This window comes from Boleophthalmus pectinirostris, unplaced genomic scaffold (assembly GCF_026225935.1).
Source record: "Boleophthalmus pectinirostris isolate CB_2022bp ecotype Guang Dong unplaced genomic scaffold, ASM2622593v1 HiC_scaffold_10, whole genome shotgun sequence".
Lineage (NCBI taxonomy): Eukaryota > Metazoa > Chordata > Actinopteri > Gobiiformes > Gobiidae > Boleophthalmus > Boleophthalmus pectinirostris.
Window position 1 is genome coordinate 34778255 of NW_026570971.1, and position 18479 is coordinate 34796733.

The 18479-nt window shown below is 38.4% G+C and overlaps 2 protein-coding genes and 1 long non-coding RNA gene across 3 annotated transcripts in view; 2 read left to right on the forward strand and 1 right to left on the reverse strand.

The window, feature by feature from the left end:
- txlnbb (taxilin beta b) overlaps positions 1-449 on the forward strand; it is a 30913-nt gene extending 30464 nt beyond the window's left edge. Inside the window, 1 exon segment of the mRNA XM_055154530.1 lies at positions 1-449. This exon segment is cut by the window's left edge and continues 138 nt beyond it. Within this exon segment, the coding sequence (XP_055010505.1) occupies positions 1-360 (360 nt within the window). The 3' untranslated portion in view covers positions 361-449.
- A 3420-nt stretch (positions 450-3869) lies between these two features.
- Positions 3870-5398, reverse strand: LOC129409203 (uncharacterized). Its single transcript, XR_008632277.1, has 2 exons — positions 5329-5398; positions 3870-4065 (listed from the first exon to the last, which is right to left on the reverse strand). It is a non-coding gene; the product is annotated as an uncharacterized LOC129409203 (long non-coding RNA).
- A 5130-nt stretch (positions 5399-10528) lies between these two features.
- LOC110166483 (uncharacterized) lies at positions 10529-17021 on the forward strand. Its single transcript, XM_020931724.2, has 9 exons — positions 10529-10943; positions 12134-12227; positions 12363-12416; positions 12989-13034; positions 13207-13328; positions 13403-13518; positions 14853-14975; positions 15054-15191; positions 16375-17021. Exons 1-7 carry the CDS (start codon positions 10820-10822, stop codon positions 14948-14950), a joined length of 654 nt encoding a protein of 217 aa, XP_020787383.2. The 5' UTR covers positions 10529-10819; the 3' UTR covers positions 14951-14975; positions 15054-15191; positions 16375-17021.
- Positions 17022-18479: the final 1458 nt, after the last annotated feature.

Consider the following 18479-nt stretch of genomic DNA (forward strand, 5'->3'; position numbering starts at 1 on the left):
CAATCTACCCCAAAACCAGCCCCACAACCTGCCCCACAATCTGCCCCAAAACCTGCCCCTGTTGCACCCGCACCCTCCCAGAAAGAATCAATAAAATCTCAAGAACTGGCCCGACTCAAAGCTCAACAAGCAAGACTTCAGGAAATCGCAAATTCCTTCACGATTTCCCACGTCATCCCTGAAGAATATCTGAGAGACGACGATGAGGAGGAGGACCAGGAGGAAGGGGGGGCAGAGGCAGCAGCTGAACCCCAGGACGAGGCTTGTTCTTGGGGAGAGAAAGCGAAAGGAGACGCTCCTGTCCTGGAGGATGAAGAGGAGCAGAGGAGCAGAGATCTGGAGATGGAGTCTGTGGATTGAACCAGTAAAATAATCACTGTGAATTTTAAATATTTAACCTTATTTGTATAAAATTTGGTCAAATAAAACAAAAAAAGAAGAAAAAAATGCAGTGTTGTCATTAATTTCATGAGCTCACACTAAACAAAGGAATAAAGAGTATCACAGATCAGACAAGTCAGATCTATGAGGAAATGACTGTAAATACTAGGGCTGGGCATCATTATGAAGTTGCTGATATGATACATATCTCGATACAGTGAACTTTCAATTCAATATGATATATTTCAAATCGATTCAATACAGTTCAATAAAAATAAAGACTAAATCATGTCTGTGATACTAAAAGTCTTTGTTAAACCATTTTTTGTGCAAAGTTCATATGAAACACAAACATTTTATTCATCAAAACAGTGAAAATGTCAAATGTGTCGCATAAAAAAGTTTCCTTCCTCTAAAAAACAAACAACAAAACTGTAGCTGTAACAAAATAATTTAGTAAAATATACCAAAAAATACTCTTAGTGATATATCGATACAACAGTCCATGATATCGATACTGTATCATCACATTAAGCGATTTATTTATTTTTTGGTCATTTGCTAAAAAAAAAAAAAAAAAAAAAAAATTCTAAATGTTTTAAATACAAAAGTTTGTGGAAATGAATGGCTATTTCCCAGAACTATAGTTACAGCAAAAACTGGAAGGTTAAAATTTCAAGGTGAAATATATTAAAACAAAAGCTGGGGTTGATTTGGTTGCAGTGAATGTTCATGCTCGTGTTCAAGTTCAAGAAGTTCATTCAACTTCCCCTAGTGTTAATTTGGCTCCTCCCACCACCACTTCAAACTCCCACGAGAGAAGACCAGTTTGAACCAGTTTTGTTCATAATTTCATTTTAAATTAACTACAGATTATTAACAAATGAAGAGTCAAAACACCTCTATGTGTTGTTTAGTTAAATCAGGATAACCCGACAAAGTGTTACCTGTTTACTCTCAAAATGTTAATATAACTTTTGATTTTGGGGTTAAACATGAACTTTGGTCCAGTGTTAGAACAAAATGGATTCATATGACTGTATTTGTACTTTCTGAATTCTTGGAAATCCTAAGATATAATTTTACTTGAGGAAATGTAGTAAACGAGAGCACTTTTCTAGCAGCATACTAGTACTCTTACTTGAGTAAAAGTTGTACTTCCTCTTCCCACTGTGCTTGTGTCTAAAGTGACAAGCGCCTCATGTGACAATATAAAATGATTTGAACATTTGTGTTTCTTGCTCTGCTCCTTCACATGATTTAGTTTGTCTCTTTTTTGTGTCCTTTGAAGATAAGATCTGCCACTTGCTTTTCTCCTTTCAAATGTCATTGAACTGCCTAGAATGTTCCACAGTGTGACATTAAACAGCTCCACCTTACATTTAGTCAATTACAAGTGGTTTTATAGTATATTATGTATTTTAACTATAAGGACCTTGCATCACTGTAGTTTATTTTAAATTTTTTATGTGTGTGTAGCTGTGTGTGTAAATGTGTGTGTGTGTAAGTGTGTGTGTGTCCACTCACAATAATTCTTCCATTCATGGACTGATTTTCACCATATTTTGTTGGTGGGTCAAGCCTCTGCACTCGATGCCACAAAAAAAAGTTTCGATCTGAGGTCATTTGAGGTCATTATAAAGGATCATCCATTTCTGAACCATCTGTGGCCTAAAATATTCACCCACTCCTCACACAAGTTGACACACAGAATGTTACAGGTTGAAACCGGTCAAGGTCACGTGAGGTCAAATATGTGTTTTTGGTCATAACTCCGTGAAGGACGGAGCTCGAGCGACAGGAGTGTCTCAAAATCTCAGAAAAATGATGATCTATTTATAATTGTAAGCACTTGTACAGTCAGATATGAAGAGTTTTCCAGATAATCACTAATTTGAACAGTTCCTTTCTCTTTCAGTGTAGCCGTTAAAATTCTAATTGGAACAAAAATTATTTCCATTTCTTGTTTTTCTGGTGATACACAACACACTGATCTACAGTCACACAACTAACATACACACAACTCATGCCATTTTGGTTCCACACTAGTAAACACAGACATTGTCATGTGTGACCAACATCACACACATGTTCATGGGCCTGTACACATACACACATTGTATTGTGGAGATAATGATCATGTGATATGGGCTGGACTCCTCATAAACTGCTTCTGTGTTGATGAACTGACCCACCGACGCCTCATGGGACCTGGTTACTGTCTCTGATTGTGCTTGTTGTTTTATGGATTCACTTCAGTAAATTTTAGAACCACATTTTCCTCGCACTATCACACCACCGTCAAAATGAATTCAGAGAACCTTTGCCCTGCTCCGAAGTACAGTCACCTGAAACATTTGGACCTGAAGCACAGTGAGAGGAGCAAGTCGAGTGGAAGCATGTCTGAGGAAGTACTGCATCTGATTGCATGATTTAAGAGGATTAATTATAACAAGTAGAGCCCGACCGATATGGATGTTGTTTTGGCTGATATGAAACCGATATAATGGGAGTTGGAGCTGCCGATATAATCACAGATATATTTAGTGATGTAAAAATTCACTATAAATCTTGAATTGTTTAAAAAACTTAGGTTTGGCTCCGGTGGATTTTAAATTGGGTTTATTTAAGCAACATTTATTGTTCTTCTGCGTCTTTACGTCATATTTACAGACAGTAGGTCGGACTAATGGAAATTTTTACATCACATTCTGCACACTAGTGATGATGGGGATTCAGTTCTTTTTAGAGAACCGGCTCTTTTGGCTCGGCTCACTAAAAGCAGCTGGCTCTTTTGGGTCCCAAGCGGCTCTTCAGATTGTTTTGTAATAATATATAAAATAATAATTAATTCATAGATATTTAAGAATAAAAATTAATTAGTAAAACGTTAAATCGGCTAAAATTTTAAACAATGTAAGTTCATCTGTAAAAGGTAAATTAACAAATATAATTAAAATATATTAATTAAAATGCAAATAGATTCAATGACTAATGAAAATGTAAATTTCATTTCATTATTCTATATATTTGTTTACGTTTAAAGGTTTTTTGCTGCTGCTGTTGAAGAAAATGAAACATTTTAATAAAAGTCTTGAAGTTGATCCTTGTGTCTGTTTTATTGTTTTTTTCAAGTTGGACCTGCATTTCTCATTTAAAGACTTCAATTAAATCAAATTAAAATGTTTTTTTTACTTCTCAAATTAAATATGAATATTAAATATGAATTTATGAATGTTTAGAACAGAAAATAGTGAATTTTCATTTTCAGTCTCAGTCTCAGTTTGTGTTCACGTCTCATGTGGAGATCAGAACCTGCAGACTTCCCTCTTCCCTGAGCTGCAGAGGCTGCACTAGCACTAACTCAGGATCAGCTGCAGGTTCTGGGGTTTAGGGAGAAACGTTCACATCAGAGAGAGTTTCACTTTTAGGTTTAAACACACTGGATTTGAGCTTTGAACCTGGAGACTCAAAGGAAACCACACAGCTCCTTTTAACATTTTTTTATTTTCAGCAAACAAATATCATTCAATATCAATAAAATAATTAAATATAATAATCTGTATTATTTAAATTATAATAATAATAAAATTGGTGTTTATATGTAGTTGTCACGCCTGGTGTAGCACAGAGCCGGGTACAACCTCTCGAACGCTCTGGTGTATGCAGTCAGGTCTGAGCTCCCTGCACAAAAACAACAACAACACAAGAGTCACTTCAAATAATCATTCTATTTAAACTTATTTGAGGAGACAGAGACATGTTCTGTGTTCAGACCCGGTGTTCTGTCAGGGACCGACTGGGACCAAAAAAAATGGCCCTGGACTTTTCCCCCATGAGTCGCCCCATCGGTGGATTCAGTATTTGAATGGAGATTTGCTCCTTCTGGACTTCAGCGACACCAAAACCGTCCATAAAAGAACAGCGATTGTGACGGACAGTGAAAGACGAGGAAGGAAAAGGATGACTAAAAATATATTTAAAAATGGGGAAAAAAAGCCTTTAAAATTATGATTTGAGTTTGTAAAAAATGACAAAAAATTATGAGAGAAAATGATCCTGGTGGAAATAATATCAGTTTAAGTATTGGGACTAAAAATGTATTTAAAAATGGGAATAAAATGCCTTTAAAATTCTGATTTGAGTTTGTAAACAATGACAAAAATTATTAAAGGAAATGATGATGGTGAAAATAATATGGGTTTAAGTATTGGGACATTCTTTTTTTTTTTTTTAATTTAAAAATGGGAGAGGGGGGAAAAAAAAGAAAAAGAGAGAAAAGGAGTTTCAGTTGTGAACTGGCCGCGGTGTGTGGATGTACGGAGGCCTAGTGGTGTGTTTATGTTGCACTACCACATGACTTTTGTTTAATTTGGTCAGATTTGTGTTGATGTTTGTGGTCGGGGGGAAATGGAGGCTTTTTGTTGTTGTTGTTGTTTTGTATTTGTTGTGGGTGTTGCTTTACGTTTTTGTCTTGCTGATTGTTGAAACTGTTAAATGTTGATCATTGTATTTTTTTCAATGTTATATTCTGTTGTCCTTAAGAAAAATAAAAAATTTAAAAAAGACCTGAATAATTCCAACTGGAACTGATGCTGAGTCTGACGACAGCGACACAGAAGAGGAAGCGGCGCTCTGTTTCCCTCCGGAGGTCGTGGAGTTGTTCAGAAGTGACACCGAGGATGAAGAATTGAATGGATTTAGTCTCTGTTCAGACTGCAGGGCTTAACGCTCAATTCTGATGTTTTTGCCAGGTCGTTCACATTTCCAGTTAAACCTTTGTTGTCAACTTAAACCTCGCTTTAAATGACAATAAAACAAGTACAAACTGGTTTTACATTGGTTTCAAGTAGTAGTTTATCACTCGCGATTAGAGTTAGCATCGCGATTAGCCTCGTGCTAGCATGTTTTTCACCAGATTAGATCAGTAAACACGTGTAGACTCACCAAGACCATGTGTTTGCATGAACATGGACAGACACCGTCACGGCCCCTCAGGTTCACGCTTGGAATCAACTTAAAATAGCATATAAACATTTCCCAGTTAGCATCTAATCTACCACATTTACATTAAATGATATTTACATGCACTCACCGAGAATGATCGTTTATCTTAGCAAAAATAAAAGTGATCATCACACACATGAGCGTCCAGAGCGTAAAAGAATGAAAACTAATATAACTCTTAATAACTCTCAACGAATAAGAAGGTCATTATCACCCAACGTGACTGACAAACAGGAAGTTAACAGAAAGCAAGAGAGTCACACTTCCTCTTACCAAAATAAACGTTTTCAAAATAAAATGAGTGCATTTAAATAAAAGAAATATGGCACGTTTTCTCTACTGGGTTACACGTTCAGTGAATTGCCACAATTATAAAAATAAATATGAAATGAGTCCACTTTTATTTGGAAATATATTAGGATGATAAATGCTTAACATTCATAACATGTTTGTGGTGTGCAGGAGTTGTCCGGATGCCCTCCCGCAGCAGAGCACAGCCCCTCGCCCGCTCCCTGTATCGACTCAGCTCTGCTCTGTAGTTTGGTTTGATCTGAATCTGTACAAAAGCTGCTCATTCACATGAGGCCGTTTACAGTGATGTCCTAAAGTCTGTTTTCTTACCCTGCCTGCACTCCAAATGCTGCAATGTCGATTTCTTCACATTCTCGCAGCTGCACTCTGACAGGGATCAGTGCATTCACTGACAGCTTGGGGCTGTGACAGCGGAGCAGACACACGTATCATGTCTGTGCACAAAGAGGTAACATTAGAAACATTTATATGACAATAAATGTATTCCATAATCCACGAGACTTCTACCTGTGTGGGATCAAATGCAGTGGACACCAGTGAGATGTGAGTCCGCGGGAACAGACTGCCAGGACAGGCGTGAGTGGGAGCGAGAAAGCAGTGGGTCTGCTGTTGGAAGGGGAGCACATGTGACAGACACTGGTGTTAAACGAACACAGAGGAAACTATAAAAGGTTGACGTGTGTGCGGTGCACGGGCTTACAGCGGTGTGCCACGTGCGCGCGAAGTGTTTGGAACACAAACCAAGTCAGTTCTGTCATGGCCCACGAAAAATTCTATATTCCTGGTGCCTCTGCTGGTGTGGACTTGCATCGCGCTGCTCCGAAGCTGTTTTTTTTTTATTGTCACATATAACTTTTTCCCACACTCCACTTTGCTGCCTGATAATGAGGCAAAGATTACAGACATTACCCGCATGGGCAGTGCTTTTAAATGCCACAGCATCACAGATTGTTTCAGATGCCGTCACCATATATGTACTTGTACTGTCCCACTGTAGCCTCCAGCAGCGAAGTACAGCCCCACATGGACACGTCTCCTCCTTAATGCCAGTGCCAGTGCTTGCTGGGGGCAAGGTCGGGCCCAAAGTGTGCTTGTCCCCAGACCTGAGGGCCAGTGGTCCAAATTCCACTTCTGACATAAAATGATCGTTGGTAAAGTGGTCAAATCCACTGACCACAGAAGAATGCTGCCTTTGTGCCTTTGACACTTAACCTCCCTCCTCCCCAGTGTATGTTTGCACAAATGTATTTATTTAAGAAAAGAGAGAACAATGCCTATGAGTGAACATTCAGACAGATGCAGTATAAATATGACAGTGTGCAGACCCCCAGCAGGCTGCTGTTAAAGCATACACACACTGTACACACACTGTACACACACTGTACACACACTATACACACACTGTACACACACTGTACACACACTGTACAAACACTGTACACACACTGTACACACACTGTACACACACTGTACACACACACACTGTACAACACTGTACACACACTGTACACACACTGTACAAACACTGTACAAACACTGTACACACTGTACACACACTGTACACACACTGTACACACACTGTACAAACACTGTACACACACTGTACACACACTGTACAACACTGTACACACACTGTACAAACACTGTACAAACACTGTACACACACTGTACACACACTGTACAAACACTGTACACACACTGTACACACACACTGTACACACACTGTACATACACTGTACACACTGTACACACACTGTGCACACACTGTACACACACTGTACACACACTGTACACACACTGTACACACTGTACACACACTGTACACACACTGTACACACACTGTACACACACTGTACAAACACTGTACACACACTGTACACACACTGTACACACACTGTACACACACTGTACACACACTGTACAAACACTGTTAGACAAGTGAACAAAGATAAAAACAAAATCCAAGTGTCATGTGGATACCAGCATTTAACAACCACATGTTAAATAAGACAGACTTGTATTGCACATGCCCTTATATTGTACTCATATTGCACCAAATTCTATTTCACATAACCCTATATTGCACAAAGTAAATAAATAAATGTACAGTCATGGACAAAATTGTTGGTACCCCTCTGGTAATGAAAGAAAAATCAACAATTTTCACTGAAATAACTGAAAATCAGACACTGTTTTTGAATTGTTGTTCAACAGAATTATAAAAAAAAAAAAAAAAACAAAAAAAAACTAATGAAACTGGCCTGGACAAAAATGATGGTTCCCCTAGAAAAGATTGTAAGTAACTGAACAATAGGAACATGTTAAACTTCAGTGTGTCTCTAATCTGCATCACAGGTTCTTCAAACTTGTCCTCAGTCAGTCTGTCTGTTTAAAGTGGGACATGTGTCATTGTGTTTGGAGACGTGATGGACACAACACAGAACATGGAACAGAGAAAGAGAAGAAGAGAACTGTGTCAGGAGACTAGAAAGAAAATAATAGACAAACAGGATAAAGATAAAGACAATAAGACCATCTCCAAGCAGCTTGATGTTCCTGTGATTACAGTTACACATGTTCTTCACAAGTTTAAGATCCACAGGACTGAAGCCAACCTCCCTGGACAAGAGGAAAATTTGACAAATTGAAGAGATGGATATGAATGGAATCAAAGAGCCCAGAACAACCTACAAACAAATAAAATGTGAAGTTCAAGGTCAAAGTACATCAGTGTCAGATCACACCATCCATCAGTGTTTGAGATAAAGTGGACTTCATGTGAGGACACCACTGCTGAGAGAAAATCATACAAAGTGAGACTGGAATTTGCCACAATGCATACTGACAAACCACAAAGCTTCTGGGAGGATGTTCTTTGGACAGATGAGACAAAACTAGAGCTCTTTGGCAAGACACATCAGCTCTATGTTCACAGACGCAAAAATGAAGCAGCCCAAGAAAAGAACACTGCCCTACTGTGAAACACGGAGGAGGTTTGGTTTTGTTCTGGGGCTGTTTTGCTGCATCTGCCACAGGGCGTCTTGAATCTGTACAAGGTACAATGAAATCTCAAAACTATCAAGGTGTTTTGGACCAAAATGTGTTGCCTAGTGTCAGAAAGCTTGGTCTTAGGTCATGGGTCTTCCAACATGATAATGACCCAAAACACACAGCTAAAAACACACAAGAATGACTAAGTACAAAACACTGGACTGTTCTGGAGTGTTCTTCTGTGAGCCCAGATCTCAGTCCTACTGAACATCTGTGAAAGGAGCTGAAACATGCGTCTGGAGAAGGAACCTTCAAACCTAAGACAACTAGAACAGTTTCCTCACGAGAAATGGGTCAAAATACCAGTTGACCAGAGCAGAAGTCTCATTGACAGTTACAGAAATCATTTGTTTGCAGAGTTTGCCTCAAAAGGTTGTGTAAATTATTACATTAAGGGAACCATCATTTTTGTCCAGGCCAGTTTCATTATTTTGTTTTTTCTAATAATTCTGTTGAACCACAGGTGAAAAGCAATGTTTGATTTTTGTTGGACAATTTTCAGTATTTTTTTTATTTATTATTGCTTTTCTCAGTTTCAAGTTATCTCAGTGATTATTGTTGATTTTTCTTTTATTGCCAGAGGGTTACCAACATTTTTGTCCACAACTGTATATACATTTAATGACAACAAATAAGACAGAGTGACTGACCTGTATTGCACATATCCATATATTGCAGTGATTCTTATTGCACTTTTAGCAAGGCACTTGAGTCAATAAAATTCATATTTGACATTTCCACATTTTAGCTTATGCATGACATGTACAACATGTTTATATGTCATTCAACAACAGTTTACATGCTCCTTAAAAGCAAAGAAACTGGTGCTTTCCCTCACTGACATTGGAGTAGAGTGTGTGTGTGTGTGTGTGTGTGTGTGTGTGTGTGTGTGCGTGGAGGGTTTATATATGAATGTAGTGTATTGTGGGTGTGTGTCTATCTGTGTACGGCTTGGACCCTGAGTCTGTAAATAAAGTTATATATATAGCTCAAAAATAGTTAACAAAACAAACAGGCATTCTAACTGTGAATGGGGTCCTTCTCCACAGATCTGACCTGTACGATCTGACCTGGTCTGGTTTGGTCTCCATGAAGATAGAAAGGTGTAATGTAGGGTGACCAGATTGGCAAAATAAAAAACTGAGACATCCCTGGTTTTGTTGGTTGACAATAAAATTGTAAAACGAATTAATGAAAACTGTTCTGCACTCGGCACTAATGTGAGGCAGTATAGTCACATTTTCTTTGTGTTTTGGTGATTTTACCTAAACAAATGTCAGTTTATGTCTCTCTTTACTGTTGGCAGGGATCAGATTGGTCAAAAATAGGGACACCTGGGCCATTTCTTGTATAAAATTGGGACAAATCACTGGTTTTGGATAAATCTGCTGGGACAGGGGACACTGCCTCAAAACTAGGACTGTCACACTAGTTTAACACCAAACTGTGAAACATTCCAGACAAAGAAGTAACATCTACATGATGAAAAGCATTTGACGCACCCTCCCCCAAAAAGACACACAATGCAACCCAACCATTTAACTTCAAATATCCAGTTACTCTTTAAGTTACTCTTACTTGAGCAGTTCTTTCCCAAATACTTAGTACTCTTACTTAAGTATTTTCTTGGACCACTACTTTGTACTTCTACTTGAAAAATATTATTTTGAAGCAACATTACACTTCCTTAAGTACAATTTTTGGCTGACAACAACAACAGAAACATTTCACAGGAGCCTAAACTTTGAGTCCACAAGCTCCTCCTTTGACACAGTTTGTCCTCTCAGGGCCTCTGTAGAAATAGGAAACAGGAACTAAACTTTATCCACTCGATGCATTGGAATTTTACTAGTTTTTCCAAGAACAACAAATCCAAAACTACTTTAAGTAATCACGCCTGCATTTGTAAACCACAATTTGAGCTTGCATTTCCACGTTTGACTCCTCATTACTTTTTTTTGTGGACTTGTTTTGGTCCAGGTTTAGACTTTGCCTCAGATCTGGGGTTGTCTGAGGGCACTGGACTGGCCCTGCCTCTTTTGCACATTTTACAGACACAATTACAGCCATGGAGGAATCTGCAGAGCCAAAGGACGTGAAGAACAGCTCAGATTTGTGCCTAAACGCTCTGAAAACTTTTATTGACCAAGGGAAATGTCTCCTGGAGCTGGCAGAGAAACAAAGCAAAGAAGGTAAGAGTTTTTTTACAGAAAGAAGTGAAGAAACAGACACATGTTTGGGTGTAATGAAGTTTGGGGGTTGGGAAATGTTAGTTTAAGCCTGTCAAACAAATCTCAGGGACAAAATACTAAATAAAGTCTAAACGCTATATTTATACTTTTTCCCATTTTAAACAATTGATTTTATTTTATTTTATTTTTTTTTTTTGCATTTTCTTTTGATATTAGAGCAGAAAAGTAAAAAACAAACAAAAAAAAAAAAAAAAAACGTATTAAACTTATTAAAACTTAGTAAATTATATTTTTGAATCATTCTAATAATTCTACTTCTTTCTCCTTTATTCTGGTGATAAATCTGGGGTTTACTTTATTATTTTGAAATGCTGAGTGATCATGTGACCAGATTGAGGAGGTCATGTGACACTTTTGGCTAAACATTTGGGCCACAGATCACATGGTCCAGATCAGCTGCTCTTGCCACACCTAAATATAATTAAATCTTTCTTTATTTACATTAGAACATTTAAAACAAATTACAGTCCATAAATGTTGAACTGTTAATAAGAGATGGCTCCACACACGTGTCATACTAATCTAATGACTAACAGATGTGTAAACCGATATGACACAAAACTGACTATAATATTTCCTCATCAAAAACAGATCTGGAGTTGTGTTTTGTTTCATTTACACTCTTGAATAACTCTTTATTATTACTCTGTCTACATCTCCAAAGCTCAAAAATGCTCTGTCCCTCCTTGTGATGTCATTTAGTGGTACTTTTCAAGTGAACGGCGCCTTTAGTTCAATAGACTGGAAATTCCTGAGTTGAAATGATCCAAATGATTCTTGTGAAAGTGTTTGGAGTTTAAAAACACAGTGGAGCATTTCCTGTCTTACCATGTGACATCACAAGGTGGAACTCTGTTGGAGTGTTTTCTGTCTGAGAAAAGAACTCAGCCTAAATGTGCAGGTTTGTGTGTTTAACGTGTGAATGGTTTGTTTGTGATGAGGAAACTACATTATAATCAAAAACAGAGTAATACGGGCCCTTTTAAAAGCTACTGTAACAGCAAATTTCACCATAGAATTCTGACGTGCCCTCCTCCTTAATTATAGTCTCATACTTTTGCACACTCATGTCTTGCTCAAAGACACAACACATGATGTAGTTATTGCACCATATGCAATCCTGTGTCCAGGTTCCCTTCAGGATTACATCAGACTGAAGATCCGGATTGAACAAAAACAGTCTCTGCTCGGACTCATGGACTCTGCAGCTCAACTCTACAAGAGGTGAAAACAAAACACACACTGTGTGTGTCTGACATTATGAATGTTACAGTTAAATATTAAACTTGTGTGTGTATATAGTCTGTGTGTGTGACATTATAAATATTATAGTTAAATATTAAACTTGTGTGTATACAGTCTGTCAGTGAAGACCATTGAGGAGGCTGAAGATCTGTGGAAAAGTCACTCTGAGTGAGTAAAAATACAAAATACACCAACTGATCCAATCCCCACTACCATAAAGTGCAGTTAATGCAACAGTTGCGGTGCGTGACATTACTGGAAGAGGGTACGCCACGGCCACCTACTTTAAATCAACAAATGTAAAAGTAACTCACACCAGTGGTTATTAGAGACTCAAATAAATGTAAAGGACAGCAACTTTTGTGAACACTGTGGTCCAAAGAAAAAAAAATAAGATCAGAAAATGTTAAAAAGTATTTCTGCCAAAGTGTGCCTCCTACGGCGCCCTCCAGAGGATGTAATGAGAAGGACCTCACTAAACTTTTTCAAGGTAACACAAATCTTTTGTGTTCTGACCGTCACTGATGTTATGTCATTGTATTTGAAGCTTATTCAAAAGAAGTCAATGTCAATTATCCATTTATCCTCCACTGTTGATGTCACACTGACCCAAAGACCCACAGAAACACAAATGTTCAAATCACTTCATATCACAATAGTTTTATTCACAGAGGTAAGAGGAAACTAAACTTCAGTGAGTCTGCTGCGTCTGTCTCTGATTCAGATGTTCTCTTTCACAGCTGTGCAGAACTAACTGAAGCTCTTCGCTCCTTTCAACATCTGGAGGTGAGATGTTTCCTGATCTATCTCCTCACACCTGTGTTTAACCCTGAGTCACTGCCTGTCTCTCCTGCTCCTGTTGTGTCATTATTATTATTATATTGTACATATCCTGACATTCTGTATTATTATTATTATTATTATTATTGTTATATTGTTTCTATGGTGACACACACAGGAGCAGTGGGACAGTTTCCTCCAGAGGTTGGACCAGGACCTCCAGCCTGACCCTGAGACGGAGCACAGACACCCTTCGTCCATCTCCCCTCACCTGCCCCTCACCTGCGCCCGCTCTGGACGGTGGGTCACTCTGCTCTGACAGGACAGGTGCATTATGGGAGTTGTATGAGTGACATGTGTTCTTTGGTGCACAGGGAGGTGATGCTCGGGGATTATCTGCAGAAGGACCAGAAGCTGCTGCTGGTTCTGATCCGACAGTTTGCCTGTTTGTTTTGTCGCCGGCATCCTCAAGGAGCTGCACAAGAACCAGGTCAGGACCAGAGTCATGGTTAAAATCATCACAGGAGTTTTCTCACACTGTGGAGTGGTGACTGTCACTGTAGCCGCACCTGCCCTGGGAGCGATACATTTAGATGTGGCTGACACACTGAGCCACTGACCACCAAAACACCCAAAGCATTTCACAGCAGAGCCAGAGCAGAGCCAGAGCAGAGCCAGAGCAGAGCCAGAGCAGAGCCAGAGCAGAACCAGAGCAGAACCAGAGCAGAACCAGAGCCAGAACCAGAGCCAGAGCCAGAGCAGAGCCAGAGCAGAGCCAGTTTTTCCTATTGATTACACTGTACTTTATGATGAAATATCCAAAAAATAAATACACAAATACTGAACCTGATAATTTCCATCAATGACTAGACTCAAGAACTCACTGAATTACAACAAAAATCTGCATTATAACAATAGAAATTTAGCTGCCCCTTATCTGTTTTAGATATTATTGGCCTATAGAAAGCTGTGATGTCATCGAAAACTAGAAAACCTGTAGCCGCAGCTGTCCTGGGGCAGACTGACGGAGGTGAGGCTGATGTAGTTTTGAGTCAATCTGTTTAATCTGATTTTAGTCAATCACAATTGTATAAGTGAACTGGTGTCTAAAGTGTTCATGTCCTGTAGAACCTGCTCTAACAGTGTTCTATTCTCCTGTCCCCGTGTAGAATCTTCAGAGCAACAAGTGGAGTGTGAAAATTGACTCTCACAGAATCAATTTGGACATTTTCTCAGGGTTTATACAAGTCCAATCTATTAATTATTTAACATTTTTGGAAATGTTAATTAAGTAACACTGGACCAAAGTTCCTGTTTAACCCCAAAATCAAGAGTCCTGATTTAGCTAAACAACACACAGAGATGTGTTATTTTTACACTTTATTTGAATGAATTTGAGATTAAATTATGTCCAAAACTGGTTCAAACTGGTCTTCTCTTGTGGGAGTTTGAAGTGGTGGGTGGGAGGAGACACATCAACACTAAGAGAAGTTCAGCATGTTTAAATAAAATATAGCTCTTACTGATTAGAATTGTAATGCTGATTTATTTAATCATAAAACAAATTGTACATGATGGCCATGTATTTTGTTAAGTTTGTAAAAAAAAAAAGGGGGAAGTTGGCAAATAACCACAACTCGAACCCCCATTTAACTTTCAAATAGTTAAAATAACTCTTTTTGTGTTAAAAACAACTCTGAAATATTTTACCCTGAAATTTTATCCCTCCAGTTTTTGCTGTGTGCTCTAACTGTCTGTGCCATGTCCTGTCCTGTAGAAGCTGCTCTAACAGTGTCCTATTCTCCTGTCCTGGTCCTGGTGTAGAATCTTCTGGAGTCTCAGGGCGTGCGTGTGGTGGTGGTTTCTTTTGGATGTCTGGAGGGAGCGGCTCACTGGATCTCCGAGACGGGCTGTACTTATGACATGCTGCTGGACCCTCAGAGACAGGTGAGAAGAACGGATCGGCCAGCGTGATTAACCACACATCACATCTTCTGTCCATTAAAGTGACCTGTTATATTTCAGCTGTACATCGCGTTCAGTCTGGGCTCGTCCCTGTGGAAGGTGCTGAACTTCAGAAACATGTTGGTTTATGGAGAATATGTGGCTCAAGACCAACAGTTCCCCAAAGAACTGCCCACTATTGAAGACGACATGTTCCAGGTACTCACTCACACAACAGTATAACACTATTGCACACAGTACCAGCCACGTATATGTGGATAATAAACTAATCAAACATATATAGTTTATGTGCAACTTGCTCAGGAGGCCTCCCTGCAGGGTTTCTGATGAGGGACTGGGTAGAAGAAATACACCTTAACTTGGAATAGAGCAGGAAAAAAAAAAAAAAACAACACAAAAAAACCCCAAAACAGTTTAATAGGTGCAGTATGTAACTTTGGTGGAGGGTCCATCAAGTGCTTTTCATGAAGATGTTGTTGATTTGTCTGGAATGTTTCACAGTATGACTTTAAATCTTTCTATCTTCACGGAGACCAAACCAGACCAAGTTACAGGTCAGATCTGTGTAGAGGTGACTCCGCTCAAAGTCAGAATGTCTGTTTTTCTAGGTACCTGTATTTAAAAAAAAAAGAAAAAAGTAAGGTAGAGCTGTTTAATGTCACACTGTGGAACATTCCAGGCAGAGCAATGACATCTCCACAGAAACAAGCAGATGATGGACCCCCAATCAAAAGATTATCTTTAAAATAATAAAAGTACTCTTAAAATAATGAAATAAGAGAAATGAACCCTGTCTTTATTACAGCACAAATGAAGGACTATCCTCAGTCTTCACCTCCATGTGTTCATAATCTCAATCACGTTTCTTCAACAAATGAAACAGAAAATACACACCAAAGTTCTTGTAGAGGTGGAAATGCAAGGAACAGCAATTAAAAGGTAGATAGGTGATGTCCAAAAGCTTTTATTTATAAATAAAATGTTTAAAATATGTTACACCGAAATGTAATTTAAGCTTTTGGATATCGGCCATCTGAATGTGCTATGTATTTTTTTTCACTCATAATTCCTGTCCTGTCATGATTAATTGGGCAAACCTCTTTGACTCAGAAGCTCAGCAGGACTGGGCCTGGTCAGTACTTGGATGGGAGACCACTCAAAATACCAAATGCCACAGGGGGGCGCCAGTGACAAAAACTCTTGTTCTCCTGTAGTACAAAAAAAAGTACCACTATAAATATTGAGCCCCAAAAATTGCATCCACAGCACATTAATTATTTACCACTGAGTGTGGAGTGAATGATTAAAGCATGAAACTGTAAAGCGACTTAAGCGTTTGGAAAAGCGCTATATCCTGAATCCTCCTTTTCTTTTTCTTCAGCTGGGAGGAGACTTTGTGCTGGACGAACACGGCTCTGTCCTGTTCTCTCACTGCTGCCAGAGTCCCATCGACCGACCGTCCATCTACCGCCTCCTGTCCGGGATCAACTGTTAACCTGTACACGCCATTTTACAGTATATGCACTCATTTACAACGAGGGACTGGCCCCATCTCCACAAAGACCTGGCCCTGTCTCGCAATGCAAATAATGTCCGGGATCAACAGCGAACACTCTTCACATCATTTCATATTCACTTACTCCGGGGCACAGTCTCATAAAGGGAAAGATGAGTGGGACCAAGTACTAATGCTATTCACACCATTTTACATACAGCATTTATACTCTTAACCCTATTTTACAGGCTTTAATGTACATCCACACGGCACTGGCCCTATCTCGCAATGGGAAAGATGTGAGGGACCAACTGCTAACGCTTGAAACCTTATTTTATATACACTGGCTCTAACTCGCAGTAGTAAAGGGACCAAATATTATTGTTGTTTACCACGTTGTACTGTTTTAGAATCAGAAATCATGAAGTTACATTTCACTCTCTCATGTTTTTACCAACTCCTGCAGATTCAGGCAGGGGCTCGTTTCTGACCTTAAAACTCTGAAACTTTTAAATAAATGAAAATAATAATTATGTTCTGTTTAAGTATTTAATTTTTTATAAATCAGTTGTTATTGTTATTGTTGCCATTCACTTCTACTGTATAGTACATCTGCTACTACTACTATCTTATAATTGTTTGTTTCTACTATTACAAATACTATTACTATTACTACCACTACTATTACTACTATTAGTACAACTACAACAACAACTAAGGTACACTTTAATATTCCTGTAGGAAAATGAGTCCTTTTTGCATTTGACCTATGATCTTGTTGCTAGGCTTGGTCAGGACTAGAACTATTACTATTACTTCTACTACTACTACTACTACTATAGCAACTACAGCTATCACCACCACCACTACCACTACCACTACTACTACTACTACTGCTATTACTACCACCACTACTACTAAACTACTACTACTATTACTACAACAATTATTACAACTAAAACTCATAGAATTATCTACAACAGCTACAATAACAACTACTACTACTTCTAATATGACGACTACTACAGCAAGTAGTACAAGTACTACTACAATTGTCACCACCACTACTACTACTACTACTACTATTACTACAGCAATTATCACAACTAAAACTTACAGAATTATTACTACAACAACAACTACTACTACTTCTAATATGGCCACTACTACTATCACCACTACTAGTACTACTACCTACTACTACTACTACCACCACTACTACTGCTACTACTAGTATTACTACAGCAATTATCACAACTAAAACTTATAGAATAACTACAACAGCAACAATAACAACTACTACTTCTAATATGACTACTACTGCAGTAACTAGTACAACTGCGACTACAACTGTTACCACTACCACTACCACTACTACTACTAGTGCTACTACTACTACCACCACTACTACTGCTGCTACTACTACTATTACTACAACAATTATCACAACTAAAACGTATAGAATAACTACAACAGCAACAACAACAACTATATGACTACTACTGCAGTAACTAGTATAAGTACTGCTACAACTATCACCACCACATCTGCTACTACTACCACCACTACTACTGCTACTATATTACTGTATTACTACAACATTTATCACAACTAAAACTTATAAAATTACTACAACAGCAACAATAACAGCTACTACTACTTCTAATATGACTAGTACTTCAGCAACTATTACAAGTACTACTACAACTAATACCACCTCTACTGATACTACTACTACCTACTACTACTACTACTACTAGTGCTACTACTACTATTACTACAACAGTTATCACAACTAAAAATTATAGAATGACTACAACAGCTACAATAACAACTACTACTACTTCTAATATAACTACTACTACAACAACTAGTACAAGTACTACTACAACTATCTCCACCACTACTGATACTGCTACTACTACTATTACTACAACAATTATCACAACTAAAATTTACAGAATGACTACAGCAGCAACAATAACTACTAC